The sequence below is a fragment of the Pinus tabuliformis genome, chromosome 4_1 (assembly GCF_031772625.1).
Source record: "Pinus tabuliformis cultivar Carrire ecotype Pingquan chromosome 4_1, CPIR1, whole genome shotgun sequence".
NCBI lineage: Eukaryota > Viridiplantae > Streptophyta > Pinopsida > Pinales > Pinaceae > Pinus > Pinus tabuliformis.
In genome coordinates, this window is record NC_142303.1 from 729730716 (window position 1) to 729757280 (window position 26565).

Genomic DNA, 26565 nt, shown 5'->3' on the forward strand with positions numbered 1-26565 from the left:
CTTAACACAGGGTTCAAAATTATTACAACAATATACTCATTAATCACTAAATATGTCATTTGTAGGAATTGCAGTTAGGTGGGGAGGATAACACTCCTATCCATTTTTAAAGCTACACCCAAATAATAAGTTCTCCATGTGCCACAATAAATGCAATTTTTATGACTATAGTGACACATCCCTTGAGATTTCCTTCCACACCAACACTTTTATCCATGAACTAAAGAGTGACTATTTCATTATTATATTATACATACATGTTAATATAAGCATTAAAATTTGTATTCCTTTGTAAAAAATGCTAGTCCAAGAGATACATTTGATCACCTTGTCTTGTATCCAATATCCAATGTTGACCCCTATATCCTTAGATCTAGAGTGAAGGTTTCATTTCTAATGTTGTGTTTGAGCTTAAATTCTAATTAAATATTTGGGTTAGCCAAGGTCATTACTTAACTTAATGGCTTTGCAATATACAATGTATCATATTTTTTTTAAGTTCAATTGGTGAGATATGTCTGGGGGATTGAACTTTCGATCACTTGGATACACAAGGGCTTCCCAACATGCTTTTCCAATTGTGCTACTACCCTCAGAAAATATACAATGTATCATATTAACATCCACTTAAACAAAATTGACTTTTGGGACACATGTCTCTTTGATGATGAAGGGAATCCAATTATGTGATGTGAAACACATTCCCTCACAAACACTCACAAAGACCCTACACTTTTTAGGGTTCGAACCTAGGTTGTCTGTTATGAAACCAACTCACAAAAAGATAGAAAAGATAGATCAACAACTTAGAAATCAGCTTCTTCGAGGGGGCAACCTCCTTTACATTACACAAAAGAACAATTATTGGATGATACAAATGACAAAGCCTCATTTCTATATATAGGAGTCTAAGGGGTCACAATATAATCAAAGTCAACATAACAATAATAATATAAGGGCACAAAAATAACAATAGTGGGCTTCTATGGGGCACAATAATAACAATATGGGGACAATAAGGGCACAACAATAACAGTAAGGGCCACAATGACACTAGTAATGGGGGAATCACTAGTGTTATAGGGACCTAACATTGTCTATATGGAAACACTGTATAATTTTGAATTTATTTATTGTAGATTTGTACATAGATGGATATTCCTTTCTTTGCATTTATCTTTTAGACTTCTTGCTTTCACCAATTGATTTAGAGCTTATGGAGTCTCAAGTAGCACCAATCTCCTTGCTTCTATTGGATTGAATAACATGATTTCTCTTTTGAAATCCATAATATCTCATTCACATGCTTCCTATTTCTCCCATAAGACTTTAGCACAGACTCCATGATCATGTTTGTGTCCCTCTTAATAACGCACTCCTTGGAAGGGGCCATAAAATCTTTTATTAGGACTAAACTTGGATGTCTCTTCTTTCTTGCCCTTTGATTCTTCATTCAATCGTACCACCCATCAACTTGTTATTTTTCCATTTTTCTTATAATGACCTTTGTTGTTGGGAAGGTGCCTTTCAAGTATTTTGTCTTTGCATATAGATACACATAAAGTATCATTATTTTAATCTAATGGACGCGGTTGTTAAAATCACCAATATTTAATTAAATATGCATTGTTATACCTTTGCTCAAGTCAACTTCAATTCAAATTCTAACACATGTGTGTATACCCTTCCTTGCTTAGTTTGTATATTGTTGTAAGTCCCCAATATATTTATGTTGGCTTTTGAAAGATCATCTCATCCCAAAATAAGTAGGGGGGATTCAATATTCAAATCCGGCAGAGTGGGGTTGAAGAAATGGATACAATTATAGAAACTATCTTTTGAAAAAAAGTTAGTTTTGCCCCAAAAAGAAAGTCCCTCCTTTGAGACCTTACCACAACTTCCATAGTTGTGAAATTTTACAATAATAGAACCTCTAGAGTAGAGGTTTACCATATACTTAGAACTTAGGTTGGAATTGATTTGATTCTTGAACTCTTTAGATGATGACTAGAGATCATTAAATACATAGTTTGAAGCGTTTGCTTGTAGTTATTAATGACCTTGCCCAACTGTAGCTTCCACTACCATTAAATGCAAAACCACTGACAAACAGAAACAGACACAAAAGCCAAACGCCGTTATTGATACTTATGAAGGTGTGGCTTCATATTTGCAAGCTTGTACACACATATTCAGATTTGGGTTTCATGGAAATATTTTCTTGCTAAGCAAACTAATAAACCTCTATACAAAGTCGACCACATGAATTATGAACGACTGGTTTTTGAAAATTCCCCTAAACGGGACTGTGTTTTATGGAATGTGCCCATCAGAGGGTACGCCATGAATGGACCTTGTGAGGAAGCCCTCCTACTCTATTCCCAAATGCGGCAGAAAGGCATACAGCCCGATGAACTCATTCTTCCCTTTATTCTGAAGGGGATGAAGGTTCATCATTTTATAATAAGAGCCGGATTGGATTGCAATCTATTTGTGGGGAATGCCCTTCTTGCTCTATATGCAAAATGTGGAAGTATAGAGAACGCACGCAAAGTGTTTAACAAAATGTGTGAGAGAGATTTGGTGTCATGGAACTCTATGATTGTTGGATATTCTCAGAATGGACATGCCTATGAGGCATTGACGCTTTTCCATCAAATGCTGCTAGAGGAGGTGGTACCGGGTCCCGTTACTATGGTTAGTGTTCTCCGAGCATGTACATAGGTCAAAGCTCTTCAACGAGGTAAGTGTGTGCATAGTTACATGATTAGAAATGAGATTGAGATCAACATCTTTGTAGATACCTCCCTCACAGATCTCTATTCGAAATGTGCAAGTATTGAAATGGCACGTCTATTGTTTGACAAAATGTCTTGACAGAGATGTTGTGGCATGACTGCATGCAGTCAAAACACCCACAAATGTGATGTAGGTTGGCTTCACGCCACTGTGCTCCATTTGAGAAAAGAGCCCAAGAGCATTTTCAGCATGCCCGTTCATACCAAGACCCTCAATAATGTCTTGACCGTTTCAGAGGGGCTATTGCGAGATTTGCGTAATGGAGTTCGGACAGATTTAGGACGGGGGGGTTTTCTGCATTTTAAGACGGTGATTCGAGGTTTTGTTTCTGAAGCATAAAATCTCTGTAGCGAAAATGAAGTCTTCTCTGAGGAAGCTGCGAGGGTTTTCACTCAGCAAACATGGAGTTAAAGAGAAACTGGGCGCGGTCTATCACAGCCAGAAGCAGCAACAGCTGCCACCTTCAGCTTCCCTGGACGAGCTCGTTCAAGCTTCCCAGGTACCGATTTCATGGATCATTTTTCAAGTTAGGGCATGCTGTTGCGTTATTTATATTTTCAAGATAATTGAGCTTTTTCCTTTAAAAGAATTCGCGGTAAAGAGGTTCTTGTTGCGTTTTAGAGATAGCCTGTGACGAATGATTTTCAAAAATGAAATGCGAAGCGTTAGTTCTCTTGATGAGTTCAGAATGTAGTGATTTCTTTGATAAATTGTAAAGTTAGGACATGTTATGATATTTCAGGTTTCAAGCATGGAAGTTGAGCTTTGCCTTAAAATGAATTGCATTTTTTTTTGCCCAAAACGGTTTTCTTCGAGTTATGCAGATCGAATTTAGGCGATGATTTAATCATCTAGACAATTCTAGAGGTTTATTAAGCCCGTCCTAACTTAAAAAAAAATAGTGCATGAAATCACTACATCCTAGACTTCTAACATTTAATCCCAATGTTTTTTACACTGGATCTGTAAACCCGATAACAATCACTTCTGACGTAGCATTTCAATTTCTTTAAAAGCAAAGCGCGGTTCGATGCTTAAAACTTCCAATATCACAACGGCCTGTCCTAACTTTAGAGATAATCAATGAGGTATTCATTTAAAAGCAAAACTCTATGGCCGTGTGTGAAACTAAAATATCACGACAGCCTGTCCTAAGTTCATAGATAATCACTGAAGTGTTCCTTTCGAATGAAAGATTAATTTCCATGGGTAAAAGTTTAAATATCAGGATAGCCTGTATTAACTTCACAGATAATCAATGAAGTCGCTAGATAGAAAATCCTAGAAGTTTTTGATCACAGTGGCGGAAAGAACATAACTTGTTAGGTCATTGAGATGTTGCCTTTGGCAATCGGTGACCCCAGGGCTTGATCTCGTCACCTCTGGCTGGCATGTGTAAAGGGCTATCATGCTATGTTGAGGGTTGATTGTTATGTTATTTGAAGTTTTATGCATGTAGGTTGAGCTTTACCTTCAAATGAATTGTAGCATTATGTTAAAAGGGTTCTCGTTGAGTCTTTGTTGTTAACGATTTGCTAAGTTGATCAAATTTAGGGCTGTAAACATGAATCATCACGCTTCTAGATAATGCCAGAACTTTTGTGTGTTATGTAACATGTTGAAGTGCAGAACTGAGTGGCTCGTTGAGAGGTTTACTTTTGCAATTGCTGATTCTGCACAGTTTGAACTTGTGACCTCTGGCGGCATGTGACAAGGGCTAATCGTATGACTCGCTGAACCTAAATTGAGTGAAAAATACAGCTCAAAACACTTCAAGTCAATGAGAAGCCATCTGCTCTGGAGGAATTAAATTGTCTATGAAATTTAAATACAGAAATTTTGAGTCTTAATTAGCTTAATATTGCTTAGGTTCCATTCCCAGAAAATGATTGGCATTAGGAAGTTTGAATCTCTTTTCATTCAACAGTGTTGTTTAGATAATATCTCAGCACAGTCGTCTTCAATATCGTTTCATGTTGCATGCTTTGATTTTTGGGGTAATTAAGATTTTATTAAAATACAACTTGTAACAAAATGAGGATAATAATGGTTTCCTCTGTTGATTCTGAGTATGTGCTATATTTTTCATTGCTTTACATCTTTCAAAAAAAGAGAGGACTTTAACATCTCCTTACTTGAAATTCCTGGTTTAAACCCTTATATGTTCATATTGAATATTTTGTTGCATGTGCTGTTAATCAGGCATAAGTTTTATTCAGTTCTGAGTAAGTATTGCAGCTCAAAGTACAACAAACCTAAACTTATAAAAGTTTCATTCTAACACTTTTTCATCCAACTTTTAATTTACTATTAACAACCACTGAAAGTCGTCCCCATTCTACTAATCAGCTATAGTTAGCTTATCTTAATTAATTAAGCGTAAGTTGTATCCAGTTCCAAGCAAAATGCTGCAGTTCAAAGTACAACAAATATACTAATAAAAATCATATTCTAACCTTTTGCTATCCAACACATTATCTTAAAATTTATATCCATGAATAACCTGTGGCAGTCATTCCTAATCTAGTAAGTACTAAGCAGCTAGAGTTAGCTTATCTAAAACTACTTCTACATCATGCATTTGCCATTTTAAACACAAAGTCAAATTCTTTTTCGTTATTGAGAGTGTTTATGCTAAAGACAATAAGGGTGGCTCTTAAGTTTTTTGTTTATGTGCTACAGAATCTCCTCTACAGTAAGAGAAACCATTCTAGGTGCGGGGTAGGATGTGCAGGGTTGAGAGGGAGACATATGCTACTTGCCTTCCTTTGTTCTCTCGACTCAGCAACTTGTCTGTTTTCTAAACATTAGAGGAATTTTTAACCTTTTAGAAGTTGATTATATGGGAGAAGACAGTCAGGATTCAAAATACTAAACTTATGTTCTTTAATGAAATACCACTGGAGTGTTTTTGGTCATTCGTACTGAAAGAATTTTTGGTCATTCTTACTTTCATCTACATTTTTGTAATTAACTTGTACTTCAGACTCTTTTTTTTTAATTTTTTTTTTTTTTCAACTCGTGTCTCCCATATCTCTCTTACTTTCCAACTATGTTGCATGGAGAGTCAACATGTGCCTGATGAAAAATCCCTTGTACCCTGCATTCCAGTGTTTTGGGGACTTAAAAATGGCTTGGGAATGTCCCAGAATAGCTGGGGGCATCATTGGAGACATGGGAACTTCTAGGGCATTCCCAATCCGTTCCTCACAAAAATATCTGGGACAGTCAACTGACCCTTGAACCTACTGACAGTTCAAGATTATATCTATATATATAGATATATATAACCTAAATCCATCCCTGCACCTGCCTGAAGTCTAAATCCTACCTGCTTCTAATTTTCTAAATCCTACCTGTCATCTCAGCATATCATTCTAAAATTGTTCTCAGCAATTCCTTTCTGCGGCGTTGGCACTCACAGACTCCAGTGCATCATACTCTCAGTCAATACTTGCTATTCCTCTGCAATTCTTATCCCTGACTGTATTTATAATCTTTATCAGTGTCAGGGGGGTGGGCATCAACGGCGGCTTTTGGGATCTATTTAAATTTTCTCTTTGAATTTATTTAAATTCTTATTCACAGTGTTTCTTATTTGCAATTGGAATTTATTTAAATGTTTTATATTTATCGTGGTGAATTAAGAAAAAAATATTATTATTATTATATTTAATATTTTATTATTTTCAAAATTTTAAATATTTATGATTACTATTACTATTATTATTATAATATATAAAATAATTTATATATTATTGCCATCTCCAACTTTCTGTCCCCTGAAAAATTTGGGGGTGCACTCTGGTGGTTCCGGAAACTTACCCACCATCCCTGCTACCCCCCGTCCCAAAGCCAGTGCGACATAGCTTTCTAACTATGTGTTTGCTGCAGCAAGGTGGTACAATTCGAGTTCAATTACTTTTTCCAGAAAGGCAGAAACAAGTTAGTTGCTTGCAGTTGTCTCAAGTTATTTTGCTTCATTGAATAGAGTGAGAAGTCCTCATGAGTCAAGGCCAGTATAATCCCCATGAGATTTGAACCTTTCTGAACATTTCAAGTATGAATTCTATTCACCATTTGGACTGACCATGGAGAGTAGTTGCCTAAGATATAATTGTTTGCAGCTGAGTTAAGGTTACTTTTCACTAATAAATAAACTAAGCTAAATAAAAGTGATTTGTAGACTGGTCATCTAGCATTCCATGAATTCTATTTTACAATTTTGTGGAACTTCCTATTCTTTCTATAGAATTCTGTGGAACTAAATATTCTTTTCATCCTCCCCAAGTTAATGGTTTATTCAATCTACTGCTATTGTATTTTACAGGATTGGTCTGTCCTGATCTATATCCCAGGTTAAATGGAATAATTTTCAATTATCTTGGAGTGTATAAGATGTTTAAAACAGAGAAACGGTTTGTAAATTCCTTAGTACTTCCTCTAAGATTGAAAAAAGCAGAGGCTGGTCAATTTCAATTTGATTTACTCTTGCTCCCAGAGTTCATTGTGAAAGTCTTGGATGAGATTTTTCTTAATTTTTTTTATTTTATTTTATTTATCAGGCAGGGATAAGTGGCTTTTATGTTAATTTCTTGTGATTGCAGAATGGTTCCGAGGTTAATAATTTTTTTCACAGTTATAGCTGGAATCCATTTATTGATAACCTATGTTCCTTCTTGTAATATTCTACATAATATTTGACTTTTTTTTTTTTTTTCAAAGAAAAAAATGTATATATTAATTAGGCAAAAATATATGCATCTTCTGACTGGCAACTGATTTTTCAGTTTTGCCAAAATCATGATTGGCTGTTTTCTAATCTTCCCAAAAAAAAATATTTGACATTGGTCATCCTGTTGATACAAATTACCTTTTTGTCATTTGCGTTATCCTTAGGCAGAATTGTTTGCAGGATGCTTGAAATTTCCATTAGTTCCTGTGTAAGTTCACATACTAAGGATTTAGGGTAAGTGTTGCACCATTTTCTTGATCTACACATTACAGAAGCGTTGACCCTAAATCAAGGTGAACAACTTGCTTGGCAAGTTGAATAAATTCTGCCCTAATTGCTTGACGTTCAGGGCTACAAATCTAATTCTTTTCAGATCTGAATCTGTTTATGAGAGATAAAACACACAAATGGCATAATAATCATTTATTGCTCATCATAACATTCAAATGCATGAGATCCACGCCTTCCAAGTCACTTTCATGATGGAACAATTGACTGCATAAACAGTTTAATTTTTAGCATGTTTCCATTGCTTTCTTGCAATCATTCTGATAAATCTAGCAACAGAGAACATCTCCAAGGACAGAGTCATGCCAAAACAAGATGAACAATTTGACTAATATAATTGGAATGATCTATGTTATTGAAGTTCGATGTCTGGAGTTTGAGATCACATTATTCTAATCTGTAAGTATTCATGATGGGTTTGGTATTTTATAGCTTGATACATCTTCTAAAGACTCACATTAACCCATGAACAAGCCTATCTCTCTGCCCTTTGGAATTTATGAACAAGGTTTGCTACTCTCCAACCAGATCACACTCTGCTCTGTCAAAACGTTTCCTTTTTGAAAATTTTTGCATGACTGATATCTCAGGTATATCCAAAACTAAATCAGTGCTGATAACAGCCCAAACATCCACTCAATAATACTAGCATCACACTAGTTCTATCTTCTGTTAGTAGGAGTTCAAGTACTAGCTTTTACTGCAGAATTCTTGAGATCATGCTAACGTCCTGAATGATCAAACTTTGGGGTGTATTTGCATCATTGTTATGTAAACTTTCTTGTTTTGGAACTAGTATATATCTTCTATTTTTTATTTTTATTTTTTATTATTATTATTGTGGATGCATTGTTTTACATACATAGTCTTGTGCTTTGGTGCTGGTGTCTTTCTGTCATATCTGAACATCATTAATGTGTTTATTTGGCACTAGTTTGACCATTGTATGTTGGAATCTAAACTTTGATTTCATTTACAGCACTCCTCTCTTGAATTTTGGAAAATTTTGACATTGTTTCAAATTTGATTCATATTTGAAATAACACTTGAATGCTTATTAATTGGTATACATCTGGAAGCACTAAGGGAGCATTTCTATGTTGTTTCATCATTTACACAGGGTACTTCCTAACTGTTATTCTACCCCGGATTCAGAGGAGCAGCCAAGATTTTATCCATAGTTTCTTTCCTTCCAACTTTAGATGGGATCTCACCTCAACCTTCTGCCTTGGTGGCCAATCAACATCTTTAATGCCTGTTCGGGGTTGTGCCATATTAGGTTACAGATCATACATAATCAGACCGAGTTATGGACCAGCTCCAGACAGATCCAGAGTATGGCACCTTCCACCCATTAGGGGTAAATCAGCTCCAGACTGATCTAGAGTATGACACCTTCCACCTATTAGACTAGGCCATACATAATCAGAGCGAGTTATGGACCAGCTCCAGACAGATACTTTGCAGATCCAAAGTATGGCACCTTCCACCCATTAGGGGTAAACCAGCTCCAGACAGATCCAGAGTATGGAACCTTCCACCCTTTAGGGGTAAACCAGCTCCAGACTGATCCAGAGTATGGCACCTTCCACCCATTAGGGGTAAACCAGCTCCAGACTGATCCAGAGTATGGCACCTTCCACCTGTTAGACTAGCCCTACATTCAACAGAGCAGAGATAATATTTTCAAGAGTTTCCTTGCTTGGACATTAGATGATAGGAGAGAATTTTGCATATGTTCTTAGGATGCTTTTGTGCAGATTATAGTGGGTTGGTAAGGGATCCCCCTCCCCAAACACCCTATCAGCATAGTTAAGACTTGAGTTTAGGGTGGCTTTAATTATCTCTGGTAATAGAAAATGATACAGAGGATTGTGCATAACCCACCCCCTTTTTGATTCCAATAAGCAGAGGTGGTCACTATGGTAATCCGATTTCAATTTGTAGTTAGAAAATGGGGTCACAACTTTCCATATTTTTTGTTTTGTTTTGTCTTTTTACATCAAACAATAGTATATTTATTAGAACCATAGTCAACTAAACAAACAGGAAACAATTTATTTGACAGGTGGAAGAAGTGATAGGCTTAGAGCAATTGAATTGTAGGCCATGCTTCTTGACAAATTGATGAACAGATGTCTCCTTACTTGAGATTTAGGTTGGCACCATGGCACCATCCTATCCATCATTATACACTAATCTTGTCATTATCTTCTTCACTGTGAATGACTGGCCTGTTCCCTGCAAATAGATCTGGGCATAGAGGAGCCAATCCAAGAACAGTAATCTCTAGCACAAGACAATATTAATGATCTAAATACCTAATCCTGAAGCTTGAGTTTGATTTTTCTCTACTGGTTCTGAATCTTTGATTGAGAATCTCCCACTCGTCATTATCAAACCTTCTCCTTCATCATTGGCATTAGCTGCACTGCTGAGGTACGTTGGTTGGTTGTCATTGGACTTGAGAGCTTGAGGTTTCAAATGATTATAGTAACAGAAAGCCAGAAAAGCCAGTCCACACCCACTCAAGTTTATGACTGTAACCTTTTCATTTATTACAGACAAAGATTATGTTATGAGCAGCCAGTCCTTGACAAGACCAGCAACATTCATAGTCAAGGCTGAAGTCTTTCCTATCAGAAGAAACACTGCAAGATTAAGAGCCAAGGCACAAGCAGAAATGTCATGTAATCCAAATCAAAGGAAGAGACACTGATTATCAGAAATGGGTATTCTATTAAGGCCCAGGGGGTGCTGAGAAAAACAAGGCAACAAGGAGCAACAAAGATGTGATGGGATTCAACTTAATCCCTTTTGATGTTTGTGGAATTTGTATGAGAACCAATTGGGTAGTCTCACATGCAACTGCACTTAACTAGAGAATCATCTCCCATGCATTCATCTTGGCCTCCCCATAAGCTGAAATAGTAACTCCAATGGATATGGCCAACATATTGGCCTCGGGCTCACCTTTATAAGCTTCTTTCTTTAGGGAAACCACAATCAAATACACAGCAATGGGAATTAGAGCTTTCAGCATTTGAAATAATGATACTGAGAGGAAAACATAGGCAGAATTTGAAAACCAAAGACCCAAAGAATACACTTATCAATACTATGGGTTCAACAAGCTTGAAGACTCTTACAATAGCAACAGCCAGTGTTGAGTAGAAGCCCATGTGAATCATGGTGGGACTGATCACACTAAAGTTGTCAAGCAATGGCAACTCCAATGGATATGGCTAACATATTGGCCATGGCCTCACCTTTATAAGATTCTTTCTTCAGGGGAACTGCAATCGAATGCATATCAAATGGGCACAAGAGCTTTCAACATTTGAAATATCGATACTTTGAGAGACATGCACCAAAGGCTGCATCATTTAGGATTTGTACTCAGTTTAGGTGTCATATTCAAGGGGAAGTTGTTATGCTTTCCACCACTTCATAGATTGTTAGAGTGATGAAACAAAAGAGCCTCCCTCTTGAGGCTAGATTATGTCATTCATATTAGCTGTGTTGTTGATGTCCTACCTCAGCCAGGTCTTGCCAAAACTCTGTTGAGGTTCAAAATTTATTATAAACTGAAATGTCTTCACAAGAATTGACCTCATAAAATGCCATAATCACAAGATATGCCATACATGGCTGTGATTATGGCTCGCAAGACCCTTATACTTTGAGCAATGAGGCTCGCAACATCACTTATGATTATGCACTCTACAATTCTGTGACCAGCTGAATGTCAAGCAATTGAACCGCGATTTAAATCCTATTTTGTCAGCAATAAGTACTATACTTTGTCTTTATTTAGTGTAGAGAACCAAGCACTTATTCTGCTCATCTATAGAAGGGACAATGGTTGTTTGCCTATGAGGTATAAGGAAATCCTATCAGATGTTTTGTATTTTCGTATGGAATTGAATCATACTCCTGCACACTGTAACATTCATATATATCAACCTGTAGAGGCTTTAATAACACCTGGTATTCTGGTTAGTGATTTTATTGGACCTCATGTGCATATCCTACATGCACAGGATGGACTATTCATATGTTACAAGGTATTATTCTTATTATTTAGGGTGCACACCTTCAGGTACTCAAGAACGATTACTAGAACAGTCAGTTAATTCTGCAATTTAAAGGATGAAAAAGGAGGTTATAGGAGTCTAGTTTTGGTTCTCATCCACAATGTCACAGTAGTCTACCTGGGCATGGTTCTCATGGTTTAATAGTGACTTGAGGAGTCATAATACCACAGATCACTAAACACGAACAGCTAAGGTAGCCCAAGGACAATAGCCATCTTTACACATTAATTAACAGGTCTTACATTAATTATCCTAGGGGGTTTTAATACTTCCAAATGCTTAAAAAACAGTTAGCAGAGCATTCACATTACACATTCCAGCAATCGTTTCTATAAACCAACCAAATGCAGTCAGGAGAGCGCTCCTTTTAAACTATACAACCTTATTGTTAGTATGATCAACCTTATTTTAATATATAGTGTGACAAACCATATGTGACAGGTAGGTGGAAAACTTTTCTCGCAATTGACTAAGCGACGTCCTGCGAGCCGGACTTGAGACGGAAACCCTCGTCCGAAGTATATGCTTGGCTCTTTTCCAAACAAATGAAGAGTCAATGAGGTTTTGTGTAATCACTTCTGGTATCGTATTGGGTTATTGTTAGAAGAGATAATTGGATTCGGATTCTCATCGAGTGAGTTGTTCTGCTTTCTCAATTTGAGAGGGTTTGTTTGGAGGGAAAAACGAAAGAGGACATACAAGAATAGTGAGGGGAAAGATGCAGAGGAAGAGGATGGAGAACATCGCCAGCAGGCAGGCTACATTATCCAAACGTAGGTAAATTGCTGAAGAAAGCTTACGAGCTCTCGGTGCTCTGCACTGCAGAAGTTGAACTTGTGATTTTCTCCCCAGCAGGAAAGCACTATGAACTGTTTTTTAGTGCAAATCCTACTATTTTGATTCTAATAATCATGGCTATGCAAACCTCATGAGATTCTTACTAATAACCCCGGTGGTGCAAGCCCTAGTAAGCTCGATGTTGAAAAACTTAGTGTAAAACCTCCAAATCGCTGGTTTTGTTGTAGTGCTTATTGGAGAGTATATAAAAAATTTCACACCTTTTTATGAGATATGGGAGGAAAACATGTTAAAGATTTTTAATAAATATAAAATTTCCAAAATGATGCTAGTTACGTGTGATTCTTTTTTCATTGTTTGTGATTATGAAAAATGAAACTCAATGTTTTTTCATTAGTGCACACATATTTCATTATATAATTTCATATAGAAAAATCATTCCAGAGCCGATAACAATAAAAATGAAGAATTTATGGTCCAACGTTATATTTAAAGGAGATGTTTAAGGATGACGTTTGAATTTTGTTTTTCATTTTAAGACATTTGGAGCAAATATTAGGAAGGACTTTGAGAAAGGATTGTCCTTGATTTTCAAAAATGGAGTTGTTCCTTTCCAGCCATATGCCCCAAGTGACCATCAAAGGGAGAGCTCATATGTTTTTTGGATGTTTTCTTTATAGCCATTTTTTTACACATATCCATAGAGTCCCCATGCCATTGATGTGAATTACTTGTTCGGTTTTTTTTAACCAAATTTTTTAACCAAACAAGAAAAATTAAAAAAATGCCTCAAGATCAAAGACTGAAACAAAGACCTATTGACATACCTTTTAAAGTATGGAAAGAACTTGTAAAATCATATGAGAAGTTGGATGCACAAAGAAAAGCCGACAATGAGAGCATTCAGGTATTGAATTTTTCATTAAACATTATTTAGAATGTATTAATACTTATAAGTATCTTAGACATGTATTTGTGTGAAAATAAATTGAATTGGTTTATGTTTAAGGACAAGGAATCCAAGGCGAGGTTAACCAAGACAAAAGTCACTCATCGTAGTGGCCAGAAAGGTTTAAAAGCATTGATAACCTTTGTAAGTATATTAAACATGTGATATTTTTTTAATAAATTTTGTACTAGAAGAAAGTCATTGTTATCTAATTTCTCCCTATTTACTGATTGATAGGAACTAAAATATGGAAGACCTCTAAATCATTTGGAAAAGGAGGTGCTGCAGCAAAAGAGATGGGTTGAATTTGTTGTTTGGATGGACTCTATGGTATGTAATCTTAGTTGGATTTCCAATATACTTTTAAACCATATTTTCATTTTATTTTTTAGTACTATTAGATATTATATCTTACCTCATTTTATGGTTAACATTGTATAACAAAAACATGCGTTGTGTTATGTAATTAATACTAACATGTAATATTGATTTTTTTTGTCAGAATGCTATAGGTAATGATTGCCAAGACGATGATCCAAATTATGTTCAACATATATCAGGAGATGATGAGGATGATGGTGGTGAAGGAGGAGATGATGATGATAGTTGCGCTGTTGGTGATGATGTGGATCAGAGTAATGAGGATGGTCAAGATGATCATGAGGATGATCTTGGTGGTGGTAGCTAGGCATGCACATGCATTGTTTTTTATGAAGAAATTATTGTGTAGAATGACATTGTTATGTTTAGATGGGTGTTGTGAATTTACCCTATATCAATGAGACATTTTGATTTTGTAATCATACGATGAGTTTGATTTATGTATGTTGTTAATTTATCGTAGAATAACGATATTCATGAAATATTTTGATTTGTTAATCATATTTGAATTTTACTTGTTTTGATTAAAAATAATACTGATTTTATTAGTATTATGTTGCTATTTTATACATGTTTTGAAAATTGTTAATGACACATTGTTATTTTTTTGGATGGATGTTGTCAATTTCTCTTAAATTTCTTTACAAATGATTTTGAATTGTGATATCTACTTTAATGATATTTAGAAACTATCATATAATCCACTATGAATCTATAAAGGGGGTCATATATGTAAAGAAAAATATACTCTATATAAGAAGTCAAATGCGGATGTAACCATGGATGCAAAATTGAAAGTAAAATTGGATGTTAAACTAGGAATTAATACAAAATGCAAACAATTGACATACAAAGTGTTTTAAATTAGAAGTGAAAAATTGTGCAATAGTTGACACAAAGAAGGGAACAAAACATGGCATACAAAAGGATATCAAACTGGGCAAAAACAAGGACACATAAATGGGCACCAAATTAGATGCAAAAAAAGACAACAACTAGATGTAAAATAAGATGCAAAGTTGAGCGTTAAAAAGAAGAAAAAAGCGTTACAAATTAATATGCCAAATGATGATGCAAATAATGGTGTAAATTTGGGATGCAAACTTGGGTGCAAAAAAGGAAAAAAAAAAGATGTAAGAAAAGACATAAAACAAGATGCAAAATGGGGCTGAAAAAAGGTGAAACCAAGGATGCCATATTGGATGTAAAAAATGATTCCTAATCACATGCAAATTTAGGCTCGAAATCAGACACAAAATTATATGCAAATGTGGACACAAAATGAGGCAAAAAAGATGCAAATTTGGATGGTGAAAACGATGTAAAACTAGACACCAAAAAAATGCAAAATTGGATGAAAAAGTCGGTGTAAATAATGGTGCAACATTGGACACAAGTAGACACAAAAAAATGGTGCAAAAAGGGGCATAAAATAGCTTAAAATTGGATGCAAAACTTGGTGCAAAAACAAATACAAAAGTAGACGTAAAAAATGGCTCTAAATTGAATGTACCATTAGACACAAAATAAGATGCAAAGGTGGACACAACACATGACTCAACATATGAGATGATTTAGGACTTAGAAGGAGCTCTGCGATGGAGCTGGTTAGGGTTTCGAAACCAGAGCTCAAGTCGGAACCACGCACGGGCCACGGGTAGGTAGTTCAGGTCAGGTGTCAAAGAACAGCTGCCGGCGTAGGTGCAAAGGCGACTGGCAGGTGGAGGTGGAAGCTTGTATCGGGCCAGGTTTTGTCGTTTTATGTTTTTACCATAATACAGTCGATTACAGTTTGTTATCCGCCTTTTTTCCGTTTTTCCTCCACAAGAAACCGTGAAGGTTATCACCATTGACCATCGGCTGTAGCAAATACCTTGGAACGGGTTGTAACCATGGTTAATCCCGCCGAACTTGTAGACCTGGACCCAGCACTGGAGGACATCCTCTCTATGTGGGGGAAGGATATCACCGCTCAGAATGTGGAACACTATTTTGGGGCTTTCGAACTATCAAGGTTGGAGGATTTAACTCAGGCGGAAACACCTTTGTTTCGGTTACAAGACAAGGATGCGGGCAGCGCGGCTCACAATAGATGCATAACGGCCGTCTCCAAGCAGGTGGGAAGCGAAATAGTGTCCAGGGGGACAGATGAGGAAGGGTTGCCCACAGATCCAAAGGGTAAAGCAGTGTCGACCCGATTTACGCCTTCTAAGGGTTTTGAAGATTTAACTAATTTAGGGCTTTCTGCAGGCTATAGTCTGTCAAGGGCCCCAGGGGGTCTTCCATCGATAACAAGGGTATCTCTGCCAAGAGAATCCCTTTCTCTAAAAGGGTCTACAGCAAACGGCCTCGGAGAACCTCCAGCTGGGGAACGGGCAGGCTCTGATGGACTGGCAAAGGGCCTTTTGTCACCAGGGAACTTTGAAGCAGGATTTGCGAGTCAGACCCCGACACAGCCGGAGATAGAAACTATTGGGGGCATAACGCAGACAATCCCAGAAAGAAATGATGGTCGAAGGGGTTTTGGATCTCCGGTGGAAGAGTTAAGAATCAAAGGTGCGAAAAGGAAACCGCAAAGACCCATTGGATCTCAGGAGATTGAAGGCAATTTGGTCCTTGGGATGGAGGTTTCTATCGAAGAAACCCTAGCTGTCGCAGACTGTACCTTGGTCGGCAGAGCTAGAGGTAAGAAATACTCTTCTGAATTTCTTCAAGTATGGGGTGAGACTTGTTTTGTGTCTGCCAGACCTATACAGTTTGAAGCTCAAGTTTTAGGGAAGGGTTGGTTTAAGCTCAGTTTTGTTGATAAAGACTCGGCAGAATGGGTTTTCCACCGTAATTGGCATATTGGGAACATTCCTGTTCTGTTAAAGAAATGGACCCCCATGTTTGATGCTTTCAAGGAGAGAACGGACGAGTTCCCTGTGTGGGTGCGAGCTCCGGGCTTACCATCCTTCCTGTGGACAGAAGAAGTGTTCAAATCAATTGGGAATAGGCTGGGGGTTTATTTGGAGGCAGATATGACTTTCTTGGAGACGAAGAATAGAACGATGGCGCGTATTTTGGCTCTCCTTAACCCGAGTAGAGGCTTGGCACAAAAAATAAATCTCCAGTACAAAGAATACGTGTTTGAGCAGATATTAGACTATGAATACTTGCCGTTCAGATGCCATCGCTGCCATGAGTATGGGCACTTGGCAAAAGATTGCCCACAGCTGAGAAGAAGGAGACACTTTCGGAGGACTACAGCTAACAGAGGAAATGTTCAAACTCCTGTTCAGATGCCCATGGAGCATGAAATACCGGAGACGCAAGGAACAGAGGATATGGAGACAGAGGAGACTGTTAAGGATCCTGTGGGTGAAGCTGTACCAAACCAAGAGGATGCTCAGGAAACCGTAAAACATCCGACGGTTGCTGTGGAGGAACCCGATAAAGAAGTGGAAGCCGCGGAAGAGATCGTCAAGGAAGATCCTGCAAGTCAAATCCCGCACGAAGACGAAGAAAAGGGTATGTGCTCAGGGACCCCTATCTCTTCTCTAAACTCTCCTGAGCATGTTTCTGTTCCTTCGCATGTTTCGTATCCAAATAGTCATGTGCAAGAAAATAATGCTGTTGAAAATATGGAACATATTTCGAGTTCCCCGAATGTAGACACTATTGCTGATGCATTACCGTCTCTGGATATAAACTGTGAAGACCAGTGGCCCCCTCTTTCACATCCAGCTTCTCGTTCCCTTTGCCCTTATAACCTGAGATCTCTGGGAGGGAAACATAGTGATCCGGGGACATTAGGTGGATTGGGACAGACCCCCTCTCAGAGTTGCCCCAAAAATAAGAGAGGTAGGAAATCGGATATGTCCAAGGCAAAACTTAAAGCTAAACTGGATGTTGCAGATGGTAAACAATACTCTATCCCGGGGGTTCTTAGAGCAGCCCACCCCCCTGAGAGTGTTATAAAATGATCTTGACATCCTGGAATTGCAGAGGTTTGGCCAGCAAACCTAAAAAACTGGCCTTGAAAGAGTGGATAAATAATTCAAATTTAGATGTTATCTTTCTGCAAGAAACCCTGGGGAGGGCTTGTGAGATTGAAGCTATGCTTAAAACCCTTCTGCCTGGGTGGATCTTTTCTGCTATAGATTCCTCTGGTCACTCGGGGGGCATTGCTATTGGTTTCAAAGAAGGGCGGGTAAAGGTCATAAACCAATGGGGGATGAAACATGTTATGGGCATGGAGGTTTTATCTCCAGATTTCTCTTTCCCTATCTCCTTAGTAAATATCTATGGGCCTTGTCAGGGCAGGGAATTTTTTTGGGAAGATTTGATGTCAAAATCTGTGATGAAATCCCCTTTGATGATTTTGGGAGGTGATTTAAATTTTTCCATAGGCAGAGCAGAAGCATGGGGACCATCAGCTAGAGAAGATCCCCTAACAGATTTCTTCTTTAACCTCATCTCGGATAATAACTTCACAGATCCTTCTCCGATCAAACTAAAGCCCACTTGGAGGAACCGAAGGATAGGTGAAGATCGAATAGCCAAAAGACTAGACCGCTTTTTGGTAGCTGAGTCATTGTATTCCAAAATTCCCATGCTCAGACAGTGGGTTGAGGAAAGAGGGAATTCGGATCATTTCCCTGTTTTTTTAGACCTTACTCTTCCTCCTCCCAAACCTCCTGCCCCTTTTAAGTTCAATCCAGCTTGGCTCCAAGACCCCTCATACTGCAATCTGTTTAATGAAACATGGATTCACCCTGTTCACAATACAGATGAGGATAAATGTTTTTTGTTCATGGAGAACCTCAAAAGATTGAAGAAAGCCACAATCTCCTGGGCAAAGGAAAGAAAACTGAAACAAAATGAGGAGCTGGTTAAAATTAGGGAGGAGCTGAAGCAGATGGAAAGTATGGAGGTAGATGGATACTCTTCACAGTCCTCAAAAGACAGAATCCTTCATTTGGAGAAGCAGCAAAATAAAATCCTCTTGGATAAGGAAGAAGAATGGAGGATCAAGAGTAGGGCAATTTGGTTAAAATCTGGGGATGAGAACACTAGGTTTTTTCATAACTTTGCAAAAGGTAGGAAAGCTGCAAATACTATTTGGCGCCTTAAAGATGAAGAAGGGAGGGAAGTCAGTTCCTTTCCAGAGCTTTCTGGGTTAGGGAAAAGACATTTTCAGAATATTTTTGCAGATTCTGGGGAGGCTACTATTGCAGAAGTCTTTCGAACTGTGCAAAGCTTCCCTAGATTCATTGAGGAAGATGAAGCAGAAGATCTTTCAATCCCGGTATCAAAGGAGGAGGTTGAAGCAGCTATGAAGCTCATGGGCAAGGATAAGAGTCCAGGCCCAGATGGCTGGACTATAGAACTGTTTCTCCATTTTTATGATCAAATAGGATCCGAAATTACTGAAGTAGTTGAAGAGTCAAGACAGAAAGGAGAAGTCTATAGACCTTTCAACTCAACTTTCATTGCTCTTATTCCTAAGAAGGATGACCCGGAAAGTTTTGAAGACTTCAGACCAATATCATTGTGTAATTGCATCTACAAGATTATAGCAAAGGTTATTGCCCTCAGAATAGCTCCAATCCTGTCACAAAATATATCAATGGAACAATTTGGTTTCCTGGATGGAAGACAAATTCATGAAGCCATTGGGGTAGCACAGGAGGTTATTCATAGTATCAGATTGAAGAAAAAGAAGGGGGTTGTTCTCAAAATTGACCTATCTAAAGCATATGATCGGATCAGTTGGCTCTATCTGCGGATGTTGCTAACTCAAGTGGGTTTCAGCTATTCCTTTATTAGCTGGATCATGGGTTGCATCACAAATGTCAGCTTTGCAGTTCTGGTCAATGGTGCAGCTTCCTCTTTCTTCAACAGCCAGAGAGGACTCAGGCAAGGTTGTCCATTATCCCCTCTTCTGTTTCTTCTTGTGGCAGAAGGGCTAAGTAGATTGATTCACAAAGCCAGAAGAGAGGAGAAGGTAAAGGGTATCGAGGTAGCAATCAATCTCTTCATCACACACCTTCTTTTTGTTGATGACATATTGATTTTCACCAATGGTTCCTACAATGAACTAAAGGAGCTAAAATGCATTTTTGATCTTTTTCTAAAAGCAACTGGAATGCAGATGAACTCAAGAAAATCCCAAGCGTGTGTGGCAGATTTTGAAAGAAGAGAAAGGAATAGAATGGCTAATCTATTCCCTTTCCCCATACAGCCCCTGGATTCTCCCTTCAAATACTTGGGCTTTTGGTTAAAGCCAACAGGTTACAAAAAAGAGGATTGGAATTGGCTCATCGCAAAGATTGAAGCCAGAATCTCACATTGGAGCTTCAGATGGTTATCCAGAGCTGGTAGGTTGACCCTTATTAAATCAGTTCTGCTAGCCATTCCGGTTTATTGGGCCGCTTTGACTTGGATCCCCAAAGGCGTGATGGAGAAAATCAGAAGAATTTGCTGCAGATTTTTATGGGCAGGATCAAAGGAGTCCTTAGTGTTACACTGGGTAGCTTGGGACAAAGTGGCCAGACCAAAAGAATGGGGAGGGTGGGGCATTAAAAGACTCCCTGAATTCAGCCTCTCATTAGCAGCAAAATCAGGATGGAGGCTAATAACTATGGAAAATCTATGGACAAAGGCGGTGAAAAGGAAGTACATCGACCCTATCCCTATGGAAGACTAGATCCAGAGTCAAAATAAGAAGATAAAAAATATATCAGCCATCTGGAAAGCCACGGTGGAAGCCTTTTAAGTGATCGAGCAAGGATTAGCTTGGAAAGTTGGAGATGGAAGACTGGTAAGGATTGGCAGAGATCCATGGGTAGGATGCAATGAAGCTTATGCCTTATCTCCAGGGCTTCTCAGACACTTGGATAGTAAAGGTATTACAGCATTAAATCAGGTGGAGAAGGTTGGATAGTCTACTATATGGGGACAGGCATGGAAGGATGATGTAGATTTGGGGCTAAATGTCAGATGGAAGATTGAGTGGGAGGGTTTCATCAAAGAATTACAACGTTCAAATGTCAGGATAAAAGATGAACCTGATTGCTTGATGTGGGCACAGAGTAAATCAGGGGAATACTCCCCAAAAGATGGATACCTTTTCTTAATGGGAAAGAAAGGATGGGGAGTACTGGTTTGGTGGGCCAAAAATATCTGGAAACTCAAAAGCCCAGCTAAGGCCAGGCTTTTTCTCTTGTGCATCTTAAAAAGGAAGGTCCCAACCTGGGAAATTTTACAAGCTAGGTTCTTAGTTGGGCCTGGTAGATGCCCCCTATGCAAGTCTGAAGAAGAAACCATTAGTCATCTTTTCATAACTTGTGCTGTTTCAAGAAAGATATGGGAGGAGGTCACTGGTTTGCTCAAGATAAAAGCTCAGTGGGGGCATGATTCCTTAGAGACATCCTGGAGGAAATGGTGGCAAGACCATCCGGAGGGGAACTTGAGAAATCTGCCTCTTATTTTCTGTTGGGGAGTATGGATTGCCAGAAATAAAAGTCTTTTCCAAGATAAGGACACTCTTTCTTCCGTCATTGCCATTAATATAGCTGCCATATACTCTGCTTTACCGCCCCCTGAGGTTAAAAATCCTAAACCAAATCAAAAACAAATCAACATACAGGAAGGCATTCCATGTGGTTTCTTTGATGGGGCTTCCCAAAACAATAGGGCTGGAGCTGGCCTGTGTATACATATCAATCTGGATCACTCTTTAAAAGCTTCAGTTGGGCTGGGTACAGGCACAAATAACTATGCTGAATTATCTGCTCTGCGCTACCTCTTATGCTGGCTTCTTCACAGAAATATCAACACAATTCAGATATTTGGGGATTCACTAAATGTCATAAATTGGGTCAATGGAAATGCATCTTGTCAAAATCAGATTTTGATGACTCTTGTTGAAGAAATTTCTTTTTTAAAGGCATCTTTTAATAAGTTTTCTATCTGCCACATTTACAGGGACAAGAATGAGGAAGCAGACCAGCTTTCTAAGGCTGGTTTACAACAGGATATGGGCAGCTGGACAGTAGAAGAGATCAGACAGGGGCAGTCAGTCATAACAAATCTGCCTCCTTATACACAGTCACTTTGATTACAGTTCATCTTTCCTTTTTTGACAGCAGTTTTCGCGGATATATATGTTTCTGTTTATATATTTATCAGTCTTCTTTTCAGTTTTATCAGGTATATAGCCACAGCAAACAGTTTTAGATATATACTTTTTTATGGTTCCTTTCCGGGTTATAAACTCATAATTTTTTGATGTATGGGGTTGTTTTCCTTTCGTTGAAGGAGACCCCAGCTTATTGTTCGGTTTTCATCATGAGATTTACTATGCCTCCAATGGGAGGAAGACTGTACAGGTTCAAAAAACAGCAGAAGCAGCTCCTAAATGTTGAGCAGATTAGCAAACAAATGAGCCACCTGTTATGGCTTAAGACCAATATTGCATGTAAAACTTTTTATAGTCTCTAAATAAAAAGTTTTGATTTTTTCCTCGGAAAAAAAAACACATGACTCAACATAAGATGCAAATATAAATGCAAATTTGGATGCTCAAAATGATGTAACATTAGATGCAAGAGATGGTGTTAAAAATGATGCAAAATTGGATGAAACAAATGACGCAAAATGAGATGGGTAAAATGGAGACAAATCAAACGTAAATGTGGATGTAAAAAATGGTCCAAAAAAAGATGCAAAAATGGGCACAAAAATGGATGCAAAATTTGGTGCTAAATCAAATTCAACACATGGTGCAAAGATAGGCACCAAAGCTGGTGCAAAAATAGAAGCAAAAACTAGTGTAAGACTAGATACAAAACCTGGCGTAAGACTAGATGCAAAAACTGACACAAAATGGATGCATAAAAAGACGTTAAATTGGATTCAAAATATAGTGTAAACTTGATGCAAATGATGGTGCAAAAATGGAAGCAAAGAATGACACAAAATAGGAAGCAAAAGAGAATGAAAAATAGATGCGAAAAATGACACAAAACTAGAAGCAAAACCTGTCATAAAATAAGATGCAAATCTTGGTTCAAAATTTGATGCAAAAAATGATGCATAATTTGGTGTAAAAAATGATGGAAAATCTAGCGTGAAAAAGGATGCAAAATCAGGTGCAAAAAAGGACGCTTTAAAAATTGTACAATAGAGCCAGATTTAGCACCAGGTTGCTCATCACAATTACAAAAAAAATGCACTAAAATCTGGCGCTAAATCTGGCGCAAATCGCTGGTTTTGTTGTAGTGTTACAAGGCAGAAACTCAACGGGGCAGGGTAGGTGCATCCCCACAAAGGGGTCACAAATACCAAAGTTGGTATCGGCTAGTGCCTTGAGATAGAAAATTTCCTTTACCCTTGTATTAACAGTGAATCTGGAGAGGATCCTAATATTATCTTTATAAGATTTATATTAGTTAATATTGATGAATAAAATTCATGAGACATGAGCTACAATGTCCTTGCAAGGTGGTTGTTTATTATTGGAAGCTATGATGGCCATTATGTTAGGCTAGGTGGTCGCACTCCCTTGATCGTAAGCACGATTGTGATCAAGATGGAAGACTTCATAGTCTGGATTGATTGTTTAGCAGTGATAATTAGTGAGCTCATTCACAAAAGCTTCTATTTCACTAATCCTTTTTATAGAGTTCTCAGATTCAATTTCCAAAGGTTTTAATTACACTATAGAGTTGAGTTCTGAGAGAGTTGTGATTCACAGTGTTAAGTATAGCAGCTATGACACTTGAATGAAGACAAGCATAGTAGATGTATCAGACTCTGTTATAAGCTTACCTGCATATTATAAGGGACTTGGTTGGCTTTTTTATAATTTTATAAACAAGTTCTGGACCTGTCAAGATGTTAGGGTTTCTCCCTGGTAAGAAGTCCCAATTAGACCTCAGACCGTTTGGTGTAAGAGTCCCAGTAGTGGGTCATACGGTAATGCCTTGACCATGATTTAGCATAGAGGAAAGTATGATAACTCTATTGGTAGCAAGGGTGTGACATATGTAGTAAGCCAAGGAAGGTGCATGAGAGGTTCTAACACACGGGGGTTGAGATGAGTGCGCCCCTTGGAAACCTGTGATGGCACATAGTTAAGAAGGGAACACACAAGCAAATGATGAATCACAACATGGAAGGAAAGTTAGCTAGCAATCCAAAGTGATGGGTAAATCAATATACCTTTTAGAAATGTTCATACATACATACACAGAAATAACTATACATGAATTCATAAGAAAACAAATGCATATATCATTTAGAGTAAACAGATAGCTGAAATACAACATAAAATATGCATGAAACGTGTTGGCTCTTGTTATATTAAGAAGTGTAATTTCCAGTCATACAATACATTGTTGGTATCCTAAATTGCCCTATTTTCTACCCCATTTCCATCAAGATCAACCTCTGTTTTATCTCAATAAAAGACCCTTCTTTCCTACACTAATACAAGATAGTTACCCATTCCTGCACATGCTCATATTTTGTATTAAGATTTATTACAACACTTTATTAATCATTTTATATGGATTTCATGCCTATTTACATACCTATTTTAACTCATATTAATTTCCTAGAGTAATCATGGAATATAGTATTAATTATGAATGAGTGTGACTAGTGGAGGTAGATTCCTGCACCGCATGCAATCAGGGAATACTTTTCAAAGTTAGGTTACGACCAAGCGAAATTCATGTGTATTATAACTATTGGCCAAGTTTGTAATTTTGGTTTGTAAGTCTGTTTAGCCGAAAGGCCTAAAGAAGAAATGTCTGTAATTAGCGAAAACGGCTAGAGCCGAGAGGATATATAAGATATAGATTATAGGTAGGAGGAGGCTAATTAGGGAACCATCAATTGCAATTTTGTTTTATGTAATCTGGTTATTGCCTCAGCTCTAGGGATGGACTGCTCTGTTATGTATATTTGCCGAATCTAGTAATACAAGAGAATTGCCATGATTGGCATACACATTGTCTAATTTATCTTTGATGTATATTTGAAGTGCTGAGATTTTTTGTTCCTTAGAAGGGGAACGAGCTGGTTGGCTAGGGCCCAGCCAACCCAGGTCATTTACCCCTCTCGCTTTAATTATTTAGAAAGAAGGTGTGGATATTTCTTTTGCAGTTATGTGATGTTATTGTTTTAATCTTTATTTTCTATGTTCTAATTTAAAATATCTTTTGTAGCTAACGTGTGAAACAGATCCATGGTCTAAGAGTTAGTTGTGTTTACTTTGTTTATGAAATATATTTCTTGCATTTCCTTTACTCTCAATCTCTGTTTTAACTTGTTTTTGATTGGATCGTGCAAGGAACTCTTTCCTGCACCAGTCCATGTTGTTGCTTGCACTTTGGTTTAATCATTCATTTGCAGAAAATAATGAATCACTTCTCTGCATATTGTTTCCACTTATTTCACAAGTGAATGAATCATTAACTTAGTAATTGTCTTTAGTATTAAAAGTACATCTTTAGAGGATATGGAAGCAGTTTCATAAAATTACCATAAACATATTATACTTGCAAAGAACATAAGAATTTTGAATGGATTACTAAAGTTAGTTAACACATACAAAACACTTAGAATACCATTTGATTCTCTTGAAGTTCTTTTGTTTTTTGAAGTTTATTTCCTTTGCAAGGTTTAATGAATTTAATCATTTCATTTTTCACAGATAATTTACTTAAGAATTTCATTTACAGTTGCAATTCTTTTTCAGCACATCTTTTAGTCCTTTCGAAAGTAATTTGGAAGCTGGGTGAAGGAAGCTCTGCCTTGGTGCAAGAGGTGGTCTCTTGTCACAGAAACAGAGTGCTCTAAGACCTTAGGCTTAGAGTACCTTCACTAAGACATAATTATTTAGTAAGGAAGGCCACATATAATTTTTCACAGAGATACTGTACCTACACTAGTGCAAGCACATTGCAACAGTGCAATGACATGTTGTTTGTATGGAAGGAAGATCAAAAGGAAGATAAAATTCTGCAAGGGCCCACTTGTTAGATTGTTGGCCATCCATCTGAAGATGAACATAGCATTTCATTACAACATTTAAGATTGTTTCTATTGTGTGGAATTTGTTTACTTGATTTACATGCAAATTGTCTTTTACATCCCATCACTAGAGTTTCTTTGGTGTCAGTTACCTTTCTGATTGTCTTCTATCTGATTCTGCAAACCATTTCCTTTAAAAGTAGGATTAGATATAGGAAAAGTTCATACCATTTCTGGCATTGCCTCTACTTTGTCTCTAAGTTTACGAAACCCTCGAGTTCACAATTAAGTGTTGAGGAGTTTTGTCAAGCGAAATTCCTGCTCCCAACATTTTGGCACCAATGATGGGGAGGCGATTTGAATTGGGAAGAATTTTCCTTTTTGTGTAATAGGGGTAAGTCTGCTATTATTTTTTCCCTGTAATGTGCTTCTATTGTTCGAAGGAATTTATAGGTGCCAATTTATTTTTTTGAAAATTGCAGTTTTTAATT

At 37.6% G+C, this 26565-nt stretch overlaps 2 protein-coding genes across 2 annotated transcripts; both read left to right on the plus strand.

Moving 5' to 3' along the window:
• Window positions 1-2262: 2262 nt before the first annotated feature.
• LOC149178207 (pentatricopeptide repeat-containing protein At3g22690-like) lies at window positions 2263-3138 on the plus strand. Its single transcript, XM_089422021.1, has 2 exons — window positions 2263-2697; window positions 2881-3138. The coding sequence occupies exons 1-2, from the start codon at window positions 2263-2265 to the stop codon at window positions 3136-3138; spliced, it is 693 nt and encodes a 230-aa protein (XP_089278147.1).
• A 10771-nt stretch (window positions 3139-13909) lies between these two features.
• On the plus strand, window positions 13910-14513 carry LOC149178208 (uncharacterized). The gene is made up of 2 exons (XM_089423564.1): window positions 13910-13996; window positions 14169-14513. Exons 1-2 carry the CDS (start codon window positions 13985-13987, stop codon window positions 14352-14354), a joined length of 198 nt encoding a protein of 65 aa, XP_089279690.1. The 5' UTR covers window positions 13910-13984; the 3' UTR covers window positions 14355-14513.
• The last annotated feature ends 12052 nt before the right edge of the window (window positions 14514-26565 follow it).

What these genes read in the sequence shown, in the direction of transcription:
- LOC149178207 (XM_089422021.1), top strand. Translation starts at nt 2,263, where the DNA reads ATGAATTATGAACGACTGGTTTTTGAAAATTCCCCTAAACGGGACTGT. An exon ending in TACCGGGTCCCGTTACTATG is followed by an intron (nt 2,698 to 2,880) that starts GTTAGTGTTCTC and finishes ATGTCTTGACAG; the next exon opens with AGATGTTGTGGCATGACTGC.